The sequence below is a fragment of the Drosophila persimilis genome, unplaced genomic scaffold, assembly GCF_003286085.1.
Source record: "Drosophila persimilis strain 14011-0111.01,24,50 unplaced genomic scaffold, DperRS2 tig00000676-arrow-arrow-pilon, whole genome shotgun sequence".
NCBI classification, from domain to species: Eukaryota; Metazoa; Arthropoda; class Insecta; order Diptera; family Drosophilidae; genus Drosophila; species Drosophila persimilis.
In genome coordinates this window covers 1928001-1941842 of record NW_020825332.1, presented here as the reverse complement: position 1 = coordinate 1941842, position 13842 = coordinate 1928001, and the positions used below count along the sequence as shown (strand labels likewise).

At 54.9% G+C, this 13842-nt stretch overlaps 3 protein-coding genes across 4 annotated transcripts; 2 read left to right on the top strand and 1 right to left on the bottom strand.

The window, feature by feature from the left end:
- Nucleotides 1–80: 80 nt before the first annotated feature.
- Nucleotides 81–1974, top strand: LOC6599677. 2 transcript variants are annotated; one of them, XM_002024744.2, is made up of 2 exons: nt 81–399; nt 1571–1974. In XM_002024744.2, the coding sequence occupies exons 1-2, from the start codon at nt 325–327 to the stop codon at nt 1907–1909; spliced, it is 414 nt and encodes a 137-aa protein (XP_002024780.1). In that variant the 5' UTR covers nt 81–324; the 3' UTR covers nt 1910–1974. The 2 variants fall into 2 exon arrangements, with proteins under 2 accessions (XP_002024780.1, XP_026847340.1); XM_026991539.1 differs by having other exon boundaries at nt 81–447.
- Nucleotides 1975–6285: 4311 nt separating this feature from the next.
- LOC113566333 lies at nt 6286–10432 on the top strand. The gene is made up of 2 exons (XM_026991547.1): nt 6286–7249; nt 7313–10432. The coding sequence occupies exons 1-2, from the start codon at nt 6324–6326 to the stop codon at nt 10398–10400; spliced, it is 4014 nt and encodes a 1337-aa protein (XP_026847348.1). The 5' UTR covers nt 6286–6323; the 3' UTR covers nt 10401–10432.
- A 46-nt stretch (nt 10433–10478) lies between these two features.
- Nucleotides 10479–13581, bottom strand: LOC6599680 (probable leucine--tRNA ligase, mitochondrial). The gene is made up of 4 exons (XM_002024747.2): nt 13458–13581; nt 11605–13405; nt 11307–11545; nt 10479–11250 (listed from the first exon to the last, which is right to left on the bottom strand). The coding sequence occupies exons 1-4, from the start codon at nt 13545–13547 to the stop codon at nt 10765–10767; spliced, it is 2616 nt and encodes an 871-aa protein (XP_002024783.1). The 5' UTR covers nt 13548–13581; the 3' UTR covers nt 10479–10764.
- Between the last annotated feature and the right edge of the window lie 261 nt (nt 13582–13842).

The following is a 13842-nucleotide window of genomic DNA, read 5'->3' as shown; positions in this document are numbered from 1 at the left end:
CTGGGAGGGCCGCATTCAACGCCGAGCGCTGGGCCAGAAAGGCCGCGGAAAAGCCCCCAAAGCCTCAAAAAAACACTCGAAAATAGAACAAAAGCCGCGACGACGAATAAACCCGAGAACGGAAGAAAAAAATAAAACCAAATTGTGGAACAAAAAGAGTTTGAACAAATTAGCGCTATGTAAAAGCTCTCGGTAAACGAACCAAAAATTTGACAAGTGTCGCCAGTGGTCGCCCCCCTCCCGCTCCAATATTAAATATTTAACGGGATCACAACGGCAGCTGCTGCCCGCCGGTCGTCGGCCACCGACGCCGCCCACAACGAGATGACGTCGCCAATTAGCACGGCGGTGCAGCGTCGCCGGCAGCTGCTGCACAGCGTTGAAAGTTTGCGCGGTCGTGTACGTCAAGTGCTAAAATGTGTTATTAATTTGCATATTGAGTTTTTGGTAATTGAACACTCTCTTTCCCTGTCCCTGTCCCTGTCCCTGTCGCTGTCCCTTTCCCCATCCCTTTTCCTTGCCTGCTGCATTTTGTCCCAGCTCGGATCTTTGACCCCACACACAAACAAGTGTTGTAATCCGCTCGACCACAGAGTGACACTTGTTTGCATTTAATGCTGCCGAATGTTAGCGGGCAGCAGCTGTAAATGTTACCCCTACCTATGTACGTACAATGCCTCTCTCTGGCTGCATTCCGTTCCAATTTCGTTATCTCTCTCGCTCTCGCTCTCGATCCCCATCTGTTGTGCATACACTTGAGTTCGTAGCAACAGGTACACTGCAGTACCAATGTATGAGCTAAGTACTATGTACTTTAAAGCATTATCGAACGAATACAAATATCGAAATATTCTCCCATTGGAACTTTGATTATATGTTGAGAGTGTCAAGACTTGTAAAGGTGTAGCTATTATTTTTACCGCAAGTGTATCTCTCACACCCGCTGTTATCTAGCGTAACATTCCCTCTAGCAGCCCGCTGTTAACAGTTGCGACACAGTTTTGGGACCTGTTAATGCAATTATAGCCCCTCTATTGGGAACGAAATGTTAGAATGTCTGGGCTATAATGAGGTGGGGGAGGGGGCTGTCGATAGGGGGTGCAGTGATTACTTGGACCGCTAATTAGAGAAAGCCGTTAGGGCCGTAGGCTAACATGAGGATGGAGGGGCCCTCGAGCCTCCCTCTAACATGCATCGAACATGAGCTTAGTTTCCCGGGTTCAGAGACTTTGCTAATTGGGTTCTAATAGACCCGACATTGACGAGGCCCGTGACAAGATTTTGTAGCGGAAATCCGAGCCGCAGACAACGCCGAATGCGGCAAAATAACACACGATGGACGGACAGAATGGGCAGTGGCCCAGGCGAAGCGGCTATCAATGACCGTAACGCCGTCGTAGTTACTGTCAATGTAATCCGACACCACTGCACGGGTACTGCCTTCACGAACGACCACCCCACCCCACCCCACCACACCCCGTCCGACCCCGTTCATTCACACATTGCTCAAAGCAAATCGAGCAAAATAAGCGATTTTTCAGCTAATCTAATTTCTAGTCACACTCTCCAGGTGCTCGAATCCAATGTGGCCGCTTTGCTGGACGAGGTGAGGGCCCTCAACGATGACCACGAGGAGATGCTGCGGCTGGATAGGCTGATCGAGACACTGCGCGACTATAGCGGTCCCACGATATGCCACGAATGGCCATATCCTTTGATATTCAAAGGCACAATCGACGAGGCGCACGTAGCACAAATACTCAACGGAAGCGAGCTGGAAGTGGCATCCAGCGGGAAGGACTACATCCAGCTGGAGTCTGGCACGGGTGCGAGCGGGACCACTGGCAAGCGATCCCGGTTTCTACGATTTCCAAGGGGAAGCAGCAGAAAACTGCAGTCAGCTGACTGATTGCCTTCCCTGTAATGAAAACTGAACAAAATACGATTAAATACTAGGCATACTGTATACCTTAAGCTGTACAAAATCGTTTACATCTGCCTCTGGTGTCTGGTATGTTGGGTGACGCTTCCAAATGTTTCAATTACTGCGGTCGTCTGGGTCGGCAGCATTTTGATATTAGCATCACCGCAGACGGAGCAGCACATAGTGCATCGATGATAGTGCATTGCTTTTGCGGTGGCGGCTTACATTGATTATTCTGACGCATTGAAGGGAGGAGTGTGGGAGGTAGGGGAATCTCCAGAACTTGACCTTTAACCCCTGCCACCGAATCTAATACGTCCGAATGCCTGGGCGCAGTCTTTTCACGTTTCCTTTCTTCATTCTTAAGGGACTTTTTCCATTTCCCTCTTTAATGTTTTATCAAAGTTTTCCTTTGCCTGCCGCACTGGTGCTCCTCTGCTGCTCTTGCTGCTCTTGCTGCTCCTCCTGCTGTTGCACTTGCAGCATTGTTGTAGCATTGGCGGTCCGTTTGTCCTGCTGCGATGGATGTAAACTTAACCCAGGAGCCTGGTTAGCGCTATTTACCGTTGTAGCTCTCTCTGTGGTTGTTGCCGCTGCTGTTGACATCCTTGTTGGCCATTAATTTTGCAGGCTTTTGCGTGAGGAGCATGTCCCCGCCGCTGCTCTAGATAACGAGTGCAGCAGAGACGGCGGAATCAGACGGCAGGCGGATGGGTGGCCGACTGGGTGGACTGAGGGGAGCCACGATAGCGTTCAACCTTTGGTCTTTCCTTTGTCTGCTCTCCAACCTTTTGCAACATTTTCACTTTCGCTTTCCGCTCGAAAGCCCCCCTCCCATCCCCTGTGCTGTGTTGTTCTTGGGCTCATTATCTCGATTGTTGTTGCTGTTGTTATATACTTTTTAATAATTACAGCTCGCTGCTGCAATTGTCCCTGACCACACACTGAATGGGTTGGATCGGCGGAGAGGACAGTAACGGGGACATGCGAGTCGGCCGGAGTTGATAAATAGCGCGCACAGCGGAGAGCACGAGAATGTCAGCTCAAGGTATATTAACCAGAAGGTGGGGCAGATCGCAACAGGGGCAGCCGTATTTCAGGTGCTTTTCAGGCCACAAGGGGATCGATGGAGGGTGAAGCGTGGGGGGCAAAAAACACCTAGTTAATATACCTCCTCCCCACCCAGAGGTCACACCCAAACACACTTAGTATGTGTGTGTGTGTGTGAGTATCATCATTAGCTTTTGGCGCCCTCTGTCGAAGCGCTTTGCTCCGCTCTCCCCCGTTTTTGCCATGGCTTGGCCCCCGACGTGCGATGGGATGGCCAATTTAATCAGTCTGGCAGCGCGCAGAAAAGCTGATAATACCGTTATGAATAATTTACACATGCACACCCCCCCACCCCACACCCACACCCACACACACACAAACACAACCACCCACACAATCATACATTAAGACTGAAACGCGCTTTATTATTGTTAATTTTTGCTGTTGCTGTTGTCTTTTCTGCTGGGTTTATTTATAATTAATCAAGTAGGAAGAGCAGCGAAGAGCGCACGGACCAAAAACAAATAAGGGAATTAATCAGTTTGACCCCAGTGGTAGCTAGTAGCTACCAGTAGCTGGGGAATTCACAGGTTACACATAAGTGGGGAAGGCTAGATACCAGATCGAGGACATCTCCTTTCAATCGTTCCTTGAAATAGATTTTTGAATAGATGTAAAGATTTCCCAGAAGCTTCAAGCTCTTGCCACTTGTTGCAACACGAGGCAAGTTCATTGAACGCATAGACAAGACTGATTGCACCAATCAGGCGCAGTCTGGAAGAGGCGAAAAGTGAGACTTTAATGGGAGACACCGCTCGCACCTGGCCTGCCTGCCAATCAACGGCTTAGTTATTGTCCTGTCTGGCAGGCAGAAACGACCCGAAAGGAGCCTCGACAGCTTTCTTTCTCCATGGCCAGAGCCACAGCCAGAGCGAGCAGCACTGGGGCCTCATAAATGCCAGCGCACGCACACTCCTCCGAGCTTTGGCACATTCGATTTTTGTTGCTGTTGCCGTTGCTGTTGCCGTTGCTGTGGCAGTGGCACTGGCATCAATTAAACTCGAATTGTTGCAGTGTCTTCGATGGATCTATCAGGCAACGCCACCGCCCCCTCCCCCATTTCCTTTTGTGGCACTCTTCGCTCCCAGCTGTAGACTTGGCTAATTGTTTAGGTGTGTGGCAGAGCACACCACCGCTGCGCATTCCCTGCAGGTCTGCCGTCGCGTCTCCCTCGCCACCCGCCTGTGGTTGTCGCTTAACTTTTGCATATTTCGCACGAGCGGAGAGGAGCGGAGCGGAGCGGAGCAAAGCAACCAAAAACCACTCACTTGGCTGGCACGTGAACCATTACGATGGCAGGCAATTATGTAGTATATGTGCGTGTTCCCTTCGCTGCTTTCTGGATAGTCGACGGCAGCGACAGCGACAGCGGCAGCGACAGCGGCAGCGGTGGCGGGCCATACGCAAATCAGAAATGTTTCCACAAGCAACAACAACAGCAATGAAAAGCCGCGAAATGGGTTTTTAATGCAAACGACTTTTCCCCCCAAAGTGCACACGGCCAAGGTGAATGAAGAGAACACTACAAAACAAAGAAAAAATCAAATTTTCTGCGAGAGACCACGTACTACACCACAATTGATCGGCAGAGTGGTGGGAAAGTGTGTACACATTGCCGCAGTTTGTCTTTCTCTTTTGTTATTTGGTGTAAAAGGAGACTTTTTTGGCTTACAATTGCTACATCCTGATCGTGTTTCCATACAAATTCAATACTTGTGCTGTAATTCACCTTTCTCGACGACAGTGTGTACTTCAACCTTCGACTTTTGTTTTCAGAAGAATTTAAGCCAATTCCTAATCTATATGTAAGTGCAACTGCATTTCTATTGCCTTCATTCCTGGGATGATTTCCCATGGACTCTAGCAATTGCGGTGTACCGCCTGCAGCCCAGTAAATCCAATGTTTTGGTATGTTTAGAAGCGAAAGCAGTGGCACCAGCAACAAGCCCCATAGACATGTGCGCTGGATGTGGATGTGGATGTGAATGTGGATATGTGTGTCTGTCTAGCTGTCAGTCGTCCTGGTGATGTGCTAGTAGGACGCCTTTACCGTGTGCCTCAACCTCAACCAGGTACTAGTATATTGCCTCCAAAAGAGCTTTAAATAAACAAACTAATAACAGAAATCACGAAGCAATAGGCAATAGGCAATAGCTAAATGTGAATGCGGAGCAGGAGCGCGATGCGGGACGCGGGAGTCGGGAGGCGGGAGTCGGGAGGCGGGAGAACGGTGTGTAGAATAAGGACAACGAGGCGACGCGACGCGACTGTCTCCTAACTGCACCAGGTACATAGTACAGGTCTATGGCAACCGCGCCAATATGTATATGTATAACCCGAATAAACAAACTAATAAAACATGCCCAGAGACCCAGGCACAGGCCCAGGCCCAGGCCCAGGGCGAGGGCTTAGGCTTGAGCCCCAGCCAGACCAGACCAGACCCGTTGCCAGTGCCAGTGCCAGTGGCAGTGCCAGAGCCAGAGACGCGACTCGAAAAAACATTCGAGTAGGAATACCCCAAAAGACTGAAAAAAATAAAAACACCAACAACAACAAAAAAAACAACAAAAAATCAACTAAAACTGAACCAAAATTTGGGCGGAAGAGAGAAAAACCACGAGCAGAGTGGATAGTAGAGGGAGAGAAGCGCCAGGAAGCAGCCACTGCAACGGAACGGAACGGAACGGAACCAGAGCGCCCGCCTCAAGTGGAGAGTCGAAAGTGGAAAGTGGAAAGTGGAGCGAAAAGAGGAGAGGAGAGCTTCTCCAAAAGTTACAGTATCTGTGCACTGTATCTGTGTAATCCATAATCCGAATGCAATCGCAAATTAGATAACCGAACCAGGTGCGCGGCATACATATCTGGGCTCCTCTCCACTGGAATTGGAATTGGAATTGGACTTGGACGGCACTTGCATCTCTTTTCGGTGAGTACTTGGCTAGAGGCTAGAGGGTCCATGGTTTCGACTTAAGGATTTTGCATCTGCAGTCTCCCCCATACTCCCATATTATGCAACGCTAGGAAGCGCTCGCTCGGGAGAGAGGAGGAAATCGGGAAAGCACTTTGAACCATGTCGGAAGCTCTCGCGGAGTCGCTCGCTCGGATAGAACTATTATGAAACTCGAAGGTGGAAGTCGCACGCACGGCAACGGCCCAGGGTGTGGTGCAGGGGCAGAGCCAGGGCCAGGGACAGGCGCTGGTGCAGGTGCAAGGACAAGGACAAGGGCAGCCAAGGACAACGACGGCGACGGCGGCGGCAACACATGCCAGGCGTCGCACGCTGATCTCCATGGCCAAATGCCGCAGCAGGCAGTACTCCACACTCCACGATGAGGCGCCGGAGTCGCCGTCCCCGTCGCCAGCACCTACACCTACACATACACCTACACCAGCACCCGTCCCAGCTGCAGTTCTCCCCACAACATCCGTTGCAACATCAGCCGCCGTCAATGGTGCAACAGCCACGTCGCCACAACTTCAACAACAACAACAACAACAGAACTACTTACCTCAAACATCTTTGCTGAAAATCGAACCGTTCGTTCCTAGTTTTAATCAACGACTTCGCCGGCGTCCTATTGGTCGCTCCCATAGCACCCTAAGCCACAATGTCATCCAGAAGCGGCATCCAGTGCCCTCCACCGCCGCCGCCGCAGCAGCCCAATACCAACAGCAGCAGCAGCAGCAGCAGCAACAGCATCACCATCATCAACAGCAAGCGGAACAGCTCCAAGTGGGTCATCCCCAGCAGCAGCAGCAACAGTTGAAGCGCAGCTATGGGACCGCCGCTCAGCTGCGCAATCAGCAGCGGAATCTGCACCGTGGGGTGGGCATCACCCGTCAACGCTCCAAGTCCACCTCCTCCTCGGCGGCCTCGAACAACTGCCGCCCGGCCACGTCCGCTGCCACGCCCAACACGCTGGTGGGCAGCACGGGAGGGACGCTGGTGAGCGGAGCAATTGTCACGCCGCAGCCGAATGGCATCTGTCGGATTCAGCGGCTGGCCAAGGAGCGCGAGGAACTGCCCGATCGCATCAACTACGATCGCCGCGGCCTCACGGCCATTCCCATCTTCGAGCAGGAGCCCAATCTCCGGCTGCTGTCGCTGCAGCACAATCTAATCAACACCTTCCACATACCCAAGGAGCTGCCCCCGCCGCCACCGCCAGTACCTCCTCCTCCACCACCAGCAGTGTCCACGCCAAGGGATGGTAAGTATTCGTCTCTAAACGAATCTTCCTCTAAAGCGCGATCTACCGTTCCCTCAGAATACAACAGCCACAACCACACCAACGGGAGTACCAAGGAGGGATCCGATCTGGGCGTGCACAAACGCCGCTCTGGCCTGCGGGGACATCAGCAGGGACCACGCTTGACGCGGGCCATGACCAATGCCGGGAATCCGCAGAACCATCATCTGTCGCCCAAGTCAGGCGGAAGTCCGAATTCGGGCAGTCCTCTGACCACCCAAGCCCTGGCCATCAACGGAGGAGGAGCCGGACGCTCGAAGCTGCCCAAGCGAGGCTACAACTATGGGCAGGCGCAGCTCACGCCACCGCCTGCTCTGAGAATGCGCTATGGCATGGAGAAGTCCAAGAGCTTCATGTCCAGCAGCCTGCAGGCGATGAAGCACCAACAGCAGCTCATGCAGCGAAGGGCCATGTTGAAGGCCACAGGAGGCGGAGGCGGAGCGTTGGCTGGGAGCATCCTGCAGAGCTGCGACGAGAGCAGCGCCCTGAATGGCAGCACTCTCTCGCTGTGTGGGGGACTGGGCGAAGAGGAGGAGCCCAGTGCTGCCTCCAGCTGCCCGCTGGAGCAGCTAAGCATCAAGAACAAGCAGCTGAGTCTCAGTGCCAGCTACGGCAGCATCTTCCAGCAGTTGGTCTTCCTCGATCTCTACGACAACCAAATCGAGCGGATAGCCAACCTGGACGGACTCCCAGTGCTCTCAGTGCTGCTGTTGGGCAAGAACCGCATCACGGACATTGGCGGACTGGCCTCGCTGAAGGACTCGCTCCGCGTGCTGGACCTGCACGGCAACAAGCTGACGACGCTGGGCAGCCGCATCAACTGTCTACAGCAGCTGAAGTCCCTTAATCTCGCGGGGAATCAGATCCGTCAGATCAACCAGCAGGACTTCCTGGGCCTCCGCTGCCTGCGGGAGCTGAACCTCAAGCGGAACAAGCTGCGGCGCATCAATGGCTTCCAGCATTTGGTGGCTCTGGAGCGCCTGTGGCTGTGCCACAACGAGCTGCACAAAGTGGACGATATGGCGAGCATAGCACGCGCCTCGCGACTCCTCGAGGTAACGATCGAGAACAATCCCGTGTCCCTGGCCGGCGACTGTGTGTCCTTCCTGGTGTCATATCTGCCCCTGCTGCAGTCCCTCAGCCAGATGCCCATCACAGAGCAGGTGCGTCGCGCGGCGCTCGCCTGGCGCCAGCACAAGGAGCAGGCCCAGTCGACGCACGGCAGCTCGGAGGCGTACCACACCATCCGCCGGGAGGAGGTGATTTCGAATGCGCGCACCAACTGGGAGCTGCTCCGATCCCAGCAGACCATGGGTCGCCCCAAGAGCCGCCTCACCAGCGAGCTGGCCAAGATCAACGAGTCCAACGAGGGCACTGCCAACGAGGAGCCGGAAACAGAGTCCGAGGAGTCACAGCAGCAGCAGCCCAAGGAGCTGTTGGACGAGCTGCAGGCGCTGACCAAACTGCCGCCCATTTCTAAGAAACTGCCAGAGGAGGATGGCGTCTCATCTGAGGCCTCCAGCCTGGGACCCAACGTGGACTCTTGCTCCAGCTGCTACAGCACCGACAACGAGGAGGGAGGAGCAGGCAGGAACAAGCCCACGACACCGCAGATCGATGAGAACTGCAACAGGGTGGTGGGGGGAGGAGTCGATGCCACCTGCTCTTCGCCTGCCCCTCCGACACAAGACGGAGCAAAGACTGCGACGACTCTTGCAGCCGCCACGCCTTCGCCTTCACCACCAGCTCTCACCCTGACGCCCCCCGCTGCCCATGGCACTTCTGTGCCGTGCTGCACGCCCAATCCGCCGCCGCCATCGACCACGGCCACGCTGCCCGTGCCCCCATCCACCGCCACAGGGAGCTCCAGCGGCAGCCGTCCGGCCAGCAGTAAGCAGCGTCCCCGCCACGCGCCCATCACACAGCTGGGTCTACAGATAAATCGCGGCGGAGCCTCCAAGCGGTACATGGCAGGGAGTTTGGTGAGGGCTCAGACCGTGAGCAGCAGCACGAGCAACAGCAGCAGCTCCAACAGCACAGGTCGCGCCAAAGTCACTCCTAATGCGCTCTCTGTGGTGCCGTCCCAGAGCAAGGCGTCGACGCCGACAAGCGGGAGTGCTGGAGGGCGGGAGTCAGCGACAGCGGCGGCGACAGGCGGAGGACCCGCAGCTGGAGGAGGAGCCACACCTGCAGCAGCCATCACCGTGTCGAAGCCGAGTGCAGCGGAGCGAGAGAGGGAGCAGGGAGGCGACTACCTCATCGAGATCTGCGGCCGATACCTGAACATCTACGGCCAGGGAGCGCTGCGGTTCATCGACAAGCAGTGGAACCCGGCCAAGGCCAACGACGTGCATACCCTCAACTTCAGCTACATCAACTTCAACAGCATCGTATCTGTTCTGGGCAGGATCAAGTTGCGCTTCCCCCACGCCGAGCACTTTGTCTTCCGGGAAACGAACATCAGTTGTCTCGGCCAGCTGAACGGGCTGGCGGAGCTGCAGGGACTGGGCAGCCTGCTCATCGATGCGGAGGGCAACGGCATAACCGCGAAGGCGTCCTGGAGAGCGTACGCCATCTACAGACTGTCCCACTGGGGCCTGAAGCAACTGAACGGCCAGGAGGTGACCGAAGCAGAGGTGGAGGCAGCCAATGCCATGTATGCAGGACTCTCGGATCTCGTTCTCTGGTCCATGCCCGAGGTGATGCTCCAGCCGCTGCTGGCCCGCCTCCGCCTGGACGAGACGTGCACGGCCAGCAAGCTGTCGCCTAAGGAGTGGCTCCTGCGGCCAGACAATAAATCCCTGCGCCTCGTCGTGGGCAAGGAGGCCCTGCAGTGGAAGAAGAATGCTGCAACTGCGGCCCCTGCTAGTGCAGCACCAACGACAGCGGCAGGGGCCAGTGAGGGTGGCGCGAATGCAATGGCGCCCAGTGCCAGGGATCGGGGAAGGCAGCACTTTGCCCTGCTGCTGGAGAACACCTGCAATGCGGTGGAGAAGCTGCACAAGCTGGAGACGCTCTGGCCGAGCATGCTGCTGGACATTGTGCGCAATACGCTGCTGGACTACGCCCAGCTGGACGTCTACCTGCGGAATCTCATGTGCGAGCTGATGAAGTGATGGAGGTCCCTGTCCTCCTGGCAGGAAGGAGAGGCCCCCGAGGGGGCGCGTGGAGTTCGTAGACTTATTTGCTTTTAGTTAGAAGAGCACCCCGCGACATGCGACATGCAAACGTTATATATTCCAATGATCCTAGGCATTTACATCCGATCCGAGACTCGCGAGAGACCAATCTTGTAAAGCGCAGGCATACAACTAGTCCAATTTTTATAAATATTTAACATTAAACATGATTAAAGAGTACCAATCTAACGGAAATGCATTTCCACGGGTCCCAACCGATGCAACCGGTCCAACCAGTTCCGCATAATCCATAACTGTGCCCATCCACTTAATAATATAGTAATCATAGTCTCGGACGCAGCTACTCTGCCAGCACCTTGTCCGTATCGCTGCTGCTTGCCGGTTTCGCCTTCTTCTGCACCTTGTCCACGTAGATGTTGAGGATGGCCTCGATGCCCGGATACAGCACGAAATTGGTGGTCCGTATCTTCTTGTCGATGAGGTACGAGGTCACCGACTCCGTGTTGAAGGCTATGTCCATGGCATCGCTGTGCGTCACCTTGTCCAGGAGCGTGCGCTGTACCTTGATCACACAGTTCTCGAAGCCGTTCACCTTGATGCTCAGGTCCAGGTTGTATGCGGCATCGATGTCCGGCCACCGCTGCGACAGCACATCCTCTCCCCACTGCAGCTCCTGGCTGGCGTCGTTCAGTCGACCCTTAACGGACACAAACTTGGACCACAGCTCGGAGGCAAAGTGAGGCGCCATGGGGGCCAGCATGATGATTTGGGCAGCCAGGGCACGTTCAAACTGCTTGCCATGGCGCTGAATGTGCTTGGGCGTGCGCTGTGAGAAGACATGATTAGCAATGATTGCCAGCAGGCAGACTGGAGGAGACTCACCCTCAAGGAGTTGGTTAATCCCTGCATCTTGGAGATGGCCACGCTCAGCTGATGCGCATGGCGATAGTTGAATGTGGCGCCCTTGACGTAGAAGTTGCGGGCGTCAAAGAGCTTGGCATCCTCCGCCAGAAACTGCTCGCTACTGACATCCACCTCTGTGGAAGCCTCCTCGCGTGCTGCCTGGAACTCCTGCAGCGTCAGCCAGAGTCGTTTCTGCCAGTTTAGTATACCAGGAAAGGCTGAAAGAAACCGCAATTAAATCAACCCTAAACATCTCCTTATAGTCCTTGGGCCATACTTGCACTCGACCAATTACGATGAGAGGTGGGTGCCACATCGGCGAGAATAATCAGGCGAGTGGTGTCCGTGCCGTACTGGTCGAACATTTCGCCTGGCTCCACGCCGTTCTGCTTGGACTTGGACATCTTCTCCCAGGTCATCACCACGGGCTCTTTGGTCTCCTTGAGCAGCGCCTGGTTCTTCTTGGCGTTCACTACCTCCACCTCCTCCTCGCGCACGTAGCGTCCACTGCCCTTGAGGCGATAGGAGCGGCCCATGACCATGCCTTGGACCAGCAGGCGGGAGAAGGGTTCGCTGGTGGGCGAGAGGCCGCAGTTGTTCAGGAAGTGGTTCATGAATCGCGCATAGTACAAATGCAGCACGGCATGCTCCTTGCCTCCGATGTACAGGTCCACGGGCATGAACTGGCTCGCGAGGGTGGGATCAAAGATGCGCTCCGAGTTGTGGGCATCCAAAAAGCGCAGGTAGTACCAGGAACTATCGACAAACGTATCCATGGTGTCAGTCTCGCGTTTCGCTTTTGGATCCCCGCACTTTGGACACTCGCAGAGCAGGACATCCTGCCCAGAGGCTGAGGACTCCCGTTTGGGCAGCGTCACTGGCAGCTGTTCCTCGGGCACGGGCACTGCTCCGCACTTTGGGCAGTGCACAATGGGAATGGGAGTGCCCCAGTAGCGCTGTCGTGAGATCAGCCAGTCCTGCAGCTTGGAGGACACTCGATAGCCACCAACATTCAGTCGGGTGGCTGCCTGGAGCACCTCCTTCCTGAGCAGCTCCCAGTTTCCTGGATTGAGGCGTGTCTCTTCCGATCCAGATGCGCAGATAGCCAGACCAAATGAGTCCCACAGCTCCCTGTCCTCGGCTCGAAAGCTGGGAGCCGCCAGATAGACATCGCAGTCTGCTGGAAAGGCGGCCTCGTCGCTGAAGACCACGGGAATGGTGGTGCTAGCAAATGGATTCTCCACACTGAGGCCCCCTGCACCCGACAGTTTAGCGAGATAGTGCTTGCTGCGGAGCACGAGAAAGGCATTCGGATCCTTGAGATGCTCCGGATTGGCAGTCCACACCCTCAACAGGTTGCAGGCGGAGGTGAGCAGCGTGAAGGCGTAGCCATTGCACTCTCCTATCCAGTGCCGCTGCAGATTGATAATGTCCCTCCAGTCGCGCAACGTGGGATCGTCCAAGCCGTCTAGGAGCTGCTTGGCATACGCACTGGTCCGGATGAACCACTGCTTGAGCAGTTTCTTCTCCACCTTGGCGCCCGATCGCCAGGAGCAGCCGTTTGCATCCACCTGCTCATCGGCCAGCACCGTTTTGTCCACCGGATCCCAGTTGACCAGTGCCTCGTTCTGGTAGGCCAGTCCGCGCTTGTGCAGCATCAGAAAGAGGTGCTGCGTCCACCTGTAGTACTGAGGACTGCACGTGGACAGCTCGTGCGTCCAGTCAAAGGAGCAGCCCAGTCGCTGCAGCTGCTGCTTCATCTGTGCTATGTTCTGCTGTGTCCACGTGGCCGGCTCCACTCCCCGCTGGTTGGCGGCATTCTCGGCGGGCAGACCGAAGGAGTCCCAGCCAATGGGCTGGAACACGTTCTTGCCGCACATTCGCTGGAAACGGGCCACGGCATCGCTGATCGTGTAGACGCGCACGTGCCCCATGTGCAGATTGCCCGAGGGATAGGGAAACATGGAGAGCACGTAGTACTTGTCTGCCGGCTGCTTGGCATTAAACTGTCCGCCGCTGAGCTGGTCCCGCCAGTGGGTCTCTATGCGACGCTTTACATCGCTACTCAACTCCAAATACTGCCGTGAAAAATACATTTTAGTTGTGGCCCCTTTGTATTGGAATTCTCACCTCGTTGCCAGTGCAGCTTTGCGTTAGAAAGCGCTTCCAGCAGCTCCAGTGAAGGCCGCGCAAGGTCCACGTGTGGCGTAGCGCCTGCATTTTGTTTGTTTTAATTGATTGAACTGCACATTTGAGCTGCCAGCCGGACTTATTGAATAACAAAATTAAAAAAACCGAAACGATCAGCTGTTTTGAAAATGGCGTTGCCACTTCGTTCAACGTGCTACTATTTGCCTTGATACATTGTTGGCAATACTAATTCTAACGATGCGGCAGCGCTTCGGCCAGGGTTGCATGTGAAGTTCGCAGATTTTAGCACATTTTTTCAGCAGTCTGGCAGAACCATATCGCCATTTCTGCAGGAAAACAAGAGCACACGTAATTTTCACTGGGC

Excerpts from the sequence above, each read along its gene's own strand:
- LOC6599677 (XM_026991539.1), top strand. The coding sequence starts at position 325 with ATGACGTCGCCAATTAGCACGGCGGTGCAGCGTCGCCGGCAGCTGCTG. Across the intron at positions 448-1,570 it reads ATTTGCATATTGAGTTTTTG|GTGCTCGAATCCAATGTGGC; the intron begins GTAATTGAACAC and ends CACACTCTCCAG.
- LOC113566333 (XM_026991547.1), top strand. The coding sequence starts at position 6,324 with ATGGCCAAATGCCGCAGCAGGCAGTACTCCACACTCCACGATGAGGCG. Across the intron at positions 7,250-7,312 it reads TCCACGCCAAGGGATGGTAA|CCACAACCACACCAACGGGA; the intron begins GTATTCGTCTCT and ends AGAATACAACAG.
- LOC6599680 (XM_002024747.2), bottom strand. The coding sequence starts at position 13,547 with ATGCAGGCGCTACGCCACACGTGGACCTTGCGCGGCCTTCACTGGAGC. Across the intron at positions 13,406-13,457 it reads AAAGCTGCACTGGCAACGAG|TATTTGGAGTTGAGTAGCGA; the intron begins GTGAGAATTCCA and ends TTTTCACGGCAG. Across the intron at positions 11,546-11,604 it reads TCGTAATTGGTCGAGTGCAA|CCTTTCCTGGTATACTAAAC; the intron begins GTATGGCCCAAG and ends GGTTTCTTTCAG.